The sequence below is a fragment of the Trachymyrmex septentrionalis genome, unplaced genomic scaffold (assembly GCF_001594115.1).
Source record: "Trachymyrmex septentrionalis isolate Tsep2-gDNA-1 unplaced genomic scaffold, Tsep1.0 scaffold9, whole genome shotgun sequence".
Lineage (NCBI taxonomy): Eukaryota > Metazoa > Arthropoda > Insecta > Hymenoptera > Formicidae > Trachymyrmex > Trachymyrmex septentrionalis.
Window position 1 is genome coordinate 2,000,372 of NW_017306091.1, and position 10,271 is coordinate 2,010,642.

Here is a 10,271-nt window from a genome sequence, read left to right on the forward strand (position 1 = left end):
ACAAAAATACTTCGGAGTAGTAACATGCGCGTGCAATTGCTCAGGCTCGGGAATGAAACATCTTAATCTCGAAGGAGTTCAAGCACTTGGAGGCTGTGAGCAAATCGCGTCGATGTCGACGTCGATTATGGTTAACAAAGTCTTTTCTCCATCTATATATTACAAGTAGAAATTACAGCTTAAAGAGAGAGGGGCAATGAATCATTGAGTCAATCGCTGATGTCACCCGACTCGAAATGTCGATTTCGTGCAAATCGATGTATCAGTCTATATCACAGAAACGGAACTTTCCATTTCGCTTGCAGTCTTTTTCTCCTCGCCGTCGTTGCCATCGTCGTGATCGTCGCCATCGCGGCGATTGTGGTCGCCGACCTGTTCATCAGGGACTAGAGGCGTGTCCTTCGATAAGATCAAGGAGTCCTCGCCAATAGGTGCAGCGGCTTCGACTAGATTTTCGACGGACGCCGCCGTCATCGGTGTCTCGTGGCAGAAGCTCCTACGTAAGGAATGCTGCGTCCTCGCGGTGCCCCTGCGTATACTGCTACGAAGCAGATTCGCCACGTCGGCGGCCGTTAAGTTCGAACCGGACAGGGTATTCGTGGTAGCGTTCGCACACGACCGGCGACCGCGATCGATCGTCGAGTGAGTGCGTTCGATTGTGCGCGATCTGTTCGCGATGCCGATCTTGCTGGCGCGGTCGATGGTGTTCGGCCGATGACGACGTTCGACCGCCGACACGTCCATGCCGTGCCGGCTATCGCCAGTATTCGTCACGTCCGGTCGCGGCTCCGACAACACGTGGATCGCGACGTGATCATGCGACATCGGCACGCCGCTCTGGTTCATCTCCACCAGGACGGTCGCATAATCAGGAGGCGGTGGCTGTAACGCCGGCCTCTGTCGCGGCCCGCTGCTCTCCCCCAACACGTTCGCGATCCTCCGCACGCTCCGCCGGAAGCTCTGCCGCAGCATCTTCGCGATCCGTGCTCCGGTCGCCGTAGTATAGCTAGGCGGAGGTGTATACTTCGGTGGCGGATCCTCGAAAGGTATCTCCGTGGTCGCGGTGGGTAAGATTCCGTTTCCGTGCAAGCTGGTGCTGGTGTCGTTTCCAATTTGAGTCTGAGCGTCGCGAGGATCTTCTGAATCCATCGGCCGACAAAGCAATTGAATTCTCTGCAAAGATAAAACAAATTGTTTCAACGACGACTGTTGAAGACGAATACGATATACTTAATTTTTTCAATGTGTTTTTATACACTTTATATCTACAACTTTATGTATAATTACTTATACAACGACTTATTAAATTAATCCCGATAAACACAGAAAACGGTAACATTACAATGTTATAATTTTCTATTCAACACAATGAACTGTTATATGTTTTATATTAAATTTATATTGTTGAGTGGGAAATTATAATGTCGATGTAATGTTATACTATACTGTTACTTTTTATTTAACGCGGGATATTATTAATCGTAAAGTAACGCCGCTGCGACACCGTACAACATTAACACAGAAAGAAATTAGTGAGAACTTACGCCGTTACATTGTTCACAATGATTTATTGTTACTGCTACCTGTTCGCTCTATTGTCAGCAAGAACAGAAAGAGATAGTGATAGATGTGTTAGTCATTAATTAGCTTATGCTAATACTGCTAATAGCATACAGACATTGTACGTAGGAGGGAGTGCCTGATAATAACCGTATAAGTATACTTTGCAAGCAGGAATACTTACATCAAATATATCGGGTGGTCCGTTATTCAAGTATCGACAGGCCTGTATAGCAGACACTACTGGTATTATGAGTATCGGTGTCAGTTGAATCGCCGTTCCAAGTTGCCTTGCCCACACAACCCAGTAATCTTTGCTCGTGCGACGATAAGAATACAGTTCCCAGAAGTTACCGCTCTTGAATACTATAATACTCAGAGCCTACGGAATACAATAACGATGACACGCACCGTGCTTGACTGCGACTCAATAACTTCCTCGTGTCTAACAAGAATTGACTTACCACTAAAGTAAGAGGGAGAACAACGGTCCACGTAAAGGAGAGGAGAGGGGCAGCCCAGTACTTGAGATATCGTCCACTTGGTGGGAATAACTCGGCGACGACTGCCTCGCCGGAGTGTGGCCGCCCGCGGATCGCAAATAGAGCAACGATTTGTATTAGATACAAAAATATTATCCACCATGCCCCGCCGACGGTGTAATCGAGATAGTACACGACATAAATACCCAACTGCAAACACATACAATGACATATATAATAAAGATAGAACTTAGAGCAGTACATTTATTAGAATTATTATGAAAATATTCATATAAAAATAAAAGTATTTTTTTTTTTCAGTTTCGAAGATAAGATAGTAATTGGATAATTTCTATTATTTTAGTAATAGTAAATATAATAAATATATATAATATTCTCATTAACGTGATTACCGTTTATTATCATCATCAATTTTGTCATTACTATCATTAAAACTATTACAGTTTATTAAATTACACTAATGATATTGTCGAAGCGCTCGTCTTTATATCCTTCACTTGTATATCCAAAAATATAACGTTATTTTTAGTATAACCGGAATATCTGCTCAGTGTAGTATGGGGAATAAACATATACAGTCCAGATTCCTTATCGGGATCCGAGACATCCTTATCTCGGCCCACGGTCTTCACGATTTTCCTAACATCGTTTGCAGGGTTATCTTGGTCTCGTAGATTTACGATAGCTCTAAGAATGCAGGGCCAATCCAGTAAGGGATCCCACTTTCCATTCTCTACGCGCAAACATCCGATAATGTGACGATCCTTCCACTGTCCTCTACCGTTCAAAAACAATTCCATTCTCAGAGTGTAACCGTATTCCTTGTTGTGAAATATCGGACTATAGAGCGCGCGATCGCTTTCCTTTGCTTCGCTCATCTTTTCTTTGTAACGATCGATTCGCCATATAATATGGCCATTCGTTGAGGCACTCTCCACACCTTCGCAGGAACATAAGCTCAGCGATGGTTCCGGTCTACAGTTCTCCGCTATTAGCTCTTCGATATATTTCAGATTCTCCTTCGTTTGAAACTTTAAACCTTTTATCTCCAATTTCCGTTTGGCCACGCTCTCGGCGTGCTTACAAATTTCTTCCGACAAGCTATTCACCTTTTCTGATAAAGTTTCATGTTTGGATATTACTTCCTTCATATTCTTACATCTCATTTCCAATTCCAATTTCAAATCGTTGATACGTTGCGCATGTTCCTGCCATATATCGCTCGCGCGTACGCTCTCCTTAGCGACGAACGTCTTCACGTCTTTCAATTCCTGGAACCAATCGTTTGGCGTGCACATGTGTTTGCCTTGCTCGTCAGTCAATTCTCCCTCCAGTAATTTTAGCTGCTCAGAGATTTGTCGTAAATTTAAGGTAGTGCAATGCTGTATATCGTCAGTGATCATCTCCAGAGTATTCAACCTCCGATTCAATGCTGTGTGGTTACTGCGAAATTCTTTGATCGCTTCCTCGATATTCAATTGCAATGCGGCGAAAGATTCCTGTTGAGAATGCAGTAGACTTAAATTTCTAGAGAGATCATCCTGCAAACGAATCCGCTCTTTTTCGCCCTGATCGATAGCTAAACGCAGTAACGTCAGTATCGAGAATACTTTCTCTTTCCACACCGAATCTTGGATATCCTTTATTTGACTGTTTCTCATCGATGTTCCCTTGTTGCATATTTTCTCGTGTACTTCCAGATTCCTGCGAGGAATGTAAACCCCGCATTTGTTCGGACATTCCTCCAAGACCGCCGCGCAATGTGTTATATGCTCCGTTAAATATTTCTCTTCCAAAAATTCATTGCAAAAATAGCAAGGCACGCTGCGACGCACTACCGAATGAACGTTATTACTCATCTTCCGTTTTAATACGGACGCACTATGCGATACTAATATACCTCACTTGCAATACTAATATGCCGGAGCGGACTAAAATGAAGTGCTGATAACAATTCTCTGGCATGAAAGATTGCACGCTCTATCTGATAAGAACTGGGAATCTTATCCAAAGACAGAGATAATATTACAGATATATCCAAGTTACATAGCTGAATCACGCGCGTAACATGTTAACATACTGCGTAAATGAAAATGCGGTATCTCCATGTGATTCATATACGTATAATTAATAATGTAAATATTTGCGTGTGTCGAGTGTACAATCGCGTTTTCTGCTAAATAATAGGTAAGGTAATAAATTTATCAAACATTTGTTATCATCTTCAATTGAGAATTTAACAAATTCCAACATACCTCCGTAGCCATAGGTAATCCGAGTATGTAACCACAAGCGCAGCTAAAAAACGTGATCGTGGTCTCCCAGAGCTTCATCATTTTCGTATTGATCGCCATTATACCAGTTATTACACAATGCCAGATCGCCAGCTAAAATATTGACAAAACTTTTCGGTATATTTTCTTGATTATATATTCCCCACTAAGGTGACGATTATATTTTTTAATCGCATATTTATAGAATTTCAGTTATAGTATCCCTTACCATCGAGTATACGCGAGGAAAAGCTTATGCTTACCTGTTGTGCGATTCCAAATAAAATGAGAGTGAAATAAAACAGGACTGCCCAGAACGGTGACACCTGTTCAGTGCCTAACAATGCCAGTGTCGAAGGCACCAATTCAGTGGCTAACCGTAACACCTGGTATCCGGACTCGATACTTGTGTCCACGCCAGGTCGTATTGCGCGTTGCCCGAGAAGAAACGATGCGTGAGACATGAATCTCTCTGGCGTGATACTATATTCTGGTGGTGCTGGATCATTGGCGAGCCTCATAAACGTATACCTTGTTATTCTCTCTGTGAAATCATCCGAGAATTATAACTTGTGCGAGTGCATCCCGTGCAATGTTTCCGACTGCTCGAAGTAATATAAAACGGCTGTTTACCGAAAGAACTAGTAGTGTAGATGTAGCCGTGAAGCCTGAGGATTTGTACGCAGGTATTCGCAAGGAAAGCCATGAGAAGGAGCATCATAAACGTAAAGATTACCACGAGACTTGTATCGCGCTGTAGGAGATGCTTGTGCTTGTTATGAGCCGCTATCTGAAATTGGCAGTAATCCAATGTATTCCAATGAGCAACTACCGATTGCATCGTTTAAGTGTTACGCCAATCAAAGAATAATCATAGGAGAAAGTAAGTTGTGCTCATTAAATAATCATCATAAGATTATAAGCGATGATACCTGCATAGCGGCCGCGCCGAGTAAACCCCATGTGAGGAAGACCTCGTTCGAGGCAGCCACCCATGACCTCCCATTAATAAAGAATTCGCTCCAAACAGTGACAGGGAAAAGTTGATTGAACGAGCCCGGCGGAATGAGTCCGATCAGTTTCGCGCAAAGGACAAACGTGCCAAGCACGGGCGCTAGTGTGAAAAGGTATACAACTTTTCCGTAAGACCTCAGTCCTAAAATAGAAACGATCGAAATTAAATCTTTTGCAATGCGTTGAACCAAGGTGATGGTTTAAGGTCACGTGAAATATAATAGCGATAAAATTTTCCCTCTCTACGCATCATATCAAAATTAACGTTTTCCACCAATTATTTAATTAGATCTTTCAATATTCCTTTTTTTTTTTATTTTATAAAAATCAATACGTTAAAAAAGAATGTCACGAAAAGCTAGCGAAAGAAACTGGTATAAAAAAATTTTCATGTCCCTTTTTTTTTAAAAGAAAATTCACCTTTACTCAATGAAACAAACACAATCATCCACACAACGGCTAAATTGAAGGCCACTTGGAACTTCAACGTGACGACACCAGGATTAGAGTCCATCAAATGATGTCTTTGCAATACAGCACCGCTGAAGTAATCCGGAACAGTTTCATGTAATTCGTACGAAGCGGTGGTGTTGTGTGTGAAACGGCCGTCCTCTCGATAGAGAAGAAACGGCTCCGCCCATCGATACTTGTCCTGCTTCGTTATGAATGAATCTCTGCAATCAATGTACCACGCATTTTGTCCTACTTGATCAACACGGCGTGACATTTTGATATTGCATCCACTGACGGAGGAGCGCAGAGATTCGAAAGAGTTATTGAGATCATCGCGTCGAGAGTATAAATGTATATTAATTTCACATTGTTTCTAGGACGTGTCTCTAGGGCTTGTGAATTTCATTATTTCTTCTTGACCTACTAAACTTGGAATTGCAAATTCAAATGCTATGCAAATTCAAATACAAATAATGTTCGTTAAATTTCATCAAAAAACTTAAAATGACAAACTTCAATTAACTTAATCAAAAGTAATATCTTCACTATTTTATTAACATAAACAAAATTACGCATTAAAATTAATATATATATATAAAGACGAATAAATAGAGTAGATAAAGTAAACAGGGTAGATAGTTTTTCCAAACGAATGCGAACTTGACTATGGCCATTCAAACAGTTCATAAATCTCATACAAATAACAAATTACGAATTTCGAACCACGAACCGCACATAGTTTGGCATTAACTTAATCCTTCCTCTGAAATCATATTTTTATTCTCTCCATTTGCAATCTGGATCTTTCTTTATCCAAGTCCCAAATCTCTACTTTCTAAAACTTTTAAAGTGACCCTGAAGAGTAAAATCTCTTTTAAAGACTGAAAATTGAGTCACTCTTTTTTCAAGACTGACTCAATTTTCATATCTTAGAGTGAGATTCCATTCCAAAAAATTTAGAGAGTAGAAAATATGTAGAAAAATTTAGAATTACTCTTCACATCATTTTGCTTGAATATGTAAAAAGCACTCGGATTACAAATGGAAGGTAAAGAGATATATTTCAGATGTATTTTCACATCAAGAATTTACCTGAAGAACACAAACATCCACGATACACCGACTATACTGTAGACACCGATAAATGCCTGCGCGACGAGCAGAGCTATTCCGACGCCTTGACAAATCGGAGATATACTCCACATGTCCACGGAACCGGCTGCTAATCTTTGTCCAAGACATACTTGTAGTGTTAACAGCGGGATGCCTAGTATGAGGGACAAGATCAGGAACTGTATCATGAAGTTTGCTGTAAAAAGAGAAGTAGATAAAGAATAAATTCATAAAATAAATTAAATTAATGAGTAGTATTTGTGGCTTTAATAAATAAATCCAGTACAAGTAAAATTAAAATAGCGTCGGCAAATGGAAAGGTAAAGAAGAATCCTTCACGTGAGAGACGAAAGAAAACGTCTTACGATTGAGAAACGTTGCTGTACGTTGGACGTGGGTATCCGACCGTTTCTTCAATAAATCGTCATTATTCTCGCAAATAATCGTGGAACTAATTATTGACATTACGAAAGGCATGCTGCGATATGAATTAATATTAATGGCACGGCGCAGCAATTTTGTTGGTTCTTGCTCGCTTCGGAAGGTCTTATTTCGCGTTGGCGCCGCATACGTCATGAGGACTCTACAATTTCGCAGACTGAGAGCCGTACATGACCCAGTAATAAATTCGATTGCCAGTACTGCGTATAAATTTCGCCAGTCACGAGTAAATATGGAGATAGTATTTTCTGCGTGCTGAGAACATCGAAATCTGACCACGTCGAAACGAGACCGGTCTCAGTTTCTCGCTGAAATCGTTCCGTGAAAAAATTATGCGCGTCAAAAATCTTCTCATCTCGCGCGTACGATCATCTTACGCCGCGAGAGAGAGAGAGAGAGAGAGAGAGAGAGAGAGAGAGAGAATCCGGTGGAGTTTTTTAACGAAATCCTTCGAGATTGCACGAATGTTGTCACAGCGTCTCATGCTATTTTATGTCAGAGCCTTGCATTACTTCAACATGCAGCCATCCATAATAAGTAACGTACCAAAAAGAATATGGCGTATATAATCTCTAAATTCTTTGGAGTGAAATCTCACTCAAAAGAATGAAAATTGAGCCAGTCTTGATAAAAGAGTGACTCAATTTTGAATCTTTAAGCGTAAGATGTCGCTCCTCAGAGTGACAATTCACTCTAAAAGTTTTAACGAATATAGGAGCTTTCCATTTCTTACGTTATGTCTTACGGATGGCTATGTGTTGAAGTAAAGACTCTAACATGAGATGGCATAAGGCAATGTTGCGGTGGCTCCGATGCCTTTGCGGCATCTTTGTGGCTGACGCACATGTTATGACGCTCACCTCCAAATTGTACGCTAAGAATAGCGAATCTGCTGATGTTGAAGAGTCCCAGAGTGCAGCCGAGACACGCCAAGGCCGAACTGAGGGCGTGAGGCCATTTTCCCAGAGGATTCTCGTCCTCATCATCGTCCTCGCTCCTGTCGTTATGCCTGTTGGCATCTCTCTGTCTCTCGCATACCCTGGAACTGATACCACAAAAATGTATGATTATTAAAAGTAGTTATTTAATTAAAAGTACTTCTGTATCAATATATATCGATCTCTGATAAACTGAAGCACGTAATGTAATTTCATATTTAAAAGACGAAAATGTGCAAAAGCGCAAACCAAATCTTTAATCTCGACGCAGCAAATTTCATTTAAGCTTTGTAAAATTAGCAGATTATAGAGATCGTGAGATATTTTATTTTCGTACAACGTCTTCATTTTCGAGCCTACGAGCTGATGCTGAAGATTTCTGAGATCATGTTAGTGTCCGTGGTGAAACTAGGTCGAGTACAATTTTATCGCGTGCTACTGTCTTAATACGGAAAGAGTCTTATCGCGTCTTACTATAAACTTGTCCAGCTGATCTTTTACAGAGATACCCAGCCGGATATACTCAGCGGAGCGTACGTAACATCCTCGGCTATGTTCAGGATTCCCATCTAAGTATCACGAAGATATCATTTCATCCTTGTTATTCACCGAATGTTAAACAAAGATATAAAATGATGATCTACGCAATAGGCGACTTGGGTGAGAATCCGAACGCGCTTCTACGCGGAAGATCGCGCTAAAATTAGCAAGAGAGAAATCTTTGTATTCCCTGCCTAATCACTGTAACAAGCAATCGCACGAATGATAGGGGTCCTCGTAAATCCAATAAGGCGATTGCCGATGATACACGAAGGGAATCAACAGTGAATTACGAGCCGCGGGCTCTATCGTATACTTAACGTGATTATCCCAACGAGGATTTAAATCACACACGACGGCGGACACACCCGGTAGATCGCGCGCTAATACCGATAACAGATGGACCGTCAGATTGGTACCGTTATCATAAGATGGAGAGGCAAAATAGAGAGACGGAGCATATCATGATCGTTAGGCGTTAAAGTGAAGATTCCTCCGCTCGAGGAGTTTCCGCCAAGTTTCGTCGGTGCATCATCGAGCCACTCCTCCTCTTCAAGGGTTGTGTGTTTATGTGTAAAATATAAATAATTTTCCTCTATATATATGTGTGTATTCAATGTAAACTATATGTTAGCTACGTAAACTATATGTTTTACGTATCATTTATGTAAACAATCTATGGATCATCGAAGCCTATGTTCTTTCTCGTTGCACTGGACTGCATTAAAGCTTCTATCTTGCTTATATTTTTATTTATCAATATTAAAGTCAGATATATTAACAATCATAAAACTCAATAACTTTTTTCTGTACTGTGCTAGCCAATTTGTAATAATTTATACATTTTACATTGTTTGCACGTTGTCTAACATGAAAAAGATTTGTGTAAACTTAACATAAACAATACGTAACATTCCACGTAAAGGTAATCTTGAAATATACGATACAATATGTTCACACTTATTATTAAATATAAACTAATGATCGTCGACTGATTATCAAACCTATATACGTACACTCGGGAAGAAACGATTTTACTAAAGTATAAAAATTTAGCTGGATACAGATCTGAAAATAATGTTGTTGTTCTATCAAAATAATTACGTAGAAATTTCAATCGTAATGAATAATGCTGTAAAAAATTTTGATATTCTAACAATCAGTTTGAGTATTCCAAATTATTATTTGATGATCCATTAAAATTATTTTTAGATTTGTATCTAAATTTTTAGATAATTCAGTAAAACCATTTCTGTGTAAGTTGCGTTTCTCTGTTTGCAATATTATACAAAAGGAAATGTTCATAGAATCATATCTAAATGAAAAAAGAGAATGTTGCGAAATGTTATGTATAATCCCCTATTTAATATAATTCTATTATTTTTATTTAAATTATAATTTTTGTAGAATTGTAATCTATATATAATATAAAAAAC

At 39.9% G+C, this 10,271-nt stretch overlaps 1 protein-coding gene across 1 annotated transcript; it reads right to left on the reverse strand.

Annotated features, from left to right (window-relative positions):
• Window positions 1–6: 6 nt before the first annotated feature.
• On the reverse strand, window positions 7–6,199 carry LOC108755690. The gene is made up of 9 exons (XM_018498848.1): window positions 5,771–6,199; window positions 5,269–5,492; window positions 4,970–5,126; window positions 4,600–4,880; window positions 4,319–4,450; window positions 2,540–3,850; window positions 2,025–2,252; window positions 1,745–1,942; window positions 7–1,173 (listed from the first exon to the last, which is right to left on the reverse strand). The coding sequence occupies exons 1-9, from the start codon at window positions 6,075–6,077 to the stop codon at window positions 268–270; spliced, it is 3,744 nt and encodes a 1,247-aa protein (XP_018354350.1). The 5' UTR covers window positions 6,078–6,199; the 3' UTR covers window positions 7–267.
• Between the last annotated feature and the right edge of the window lie 4,072 nt (window positions 6,200–10,271).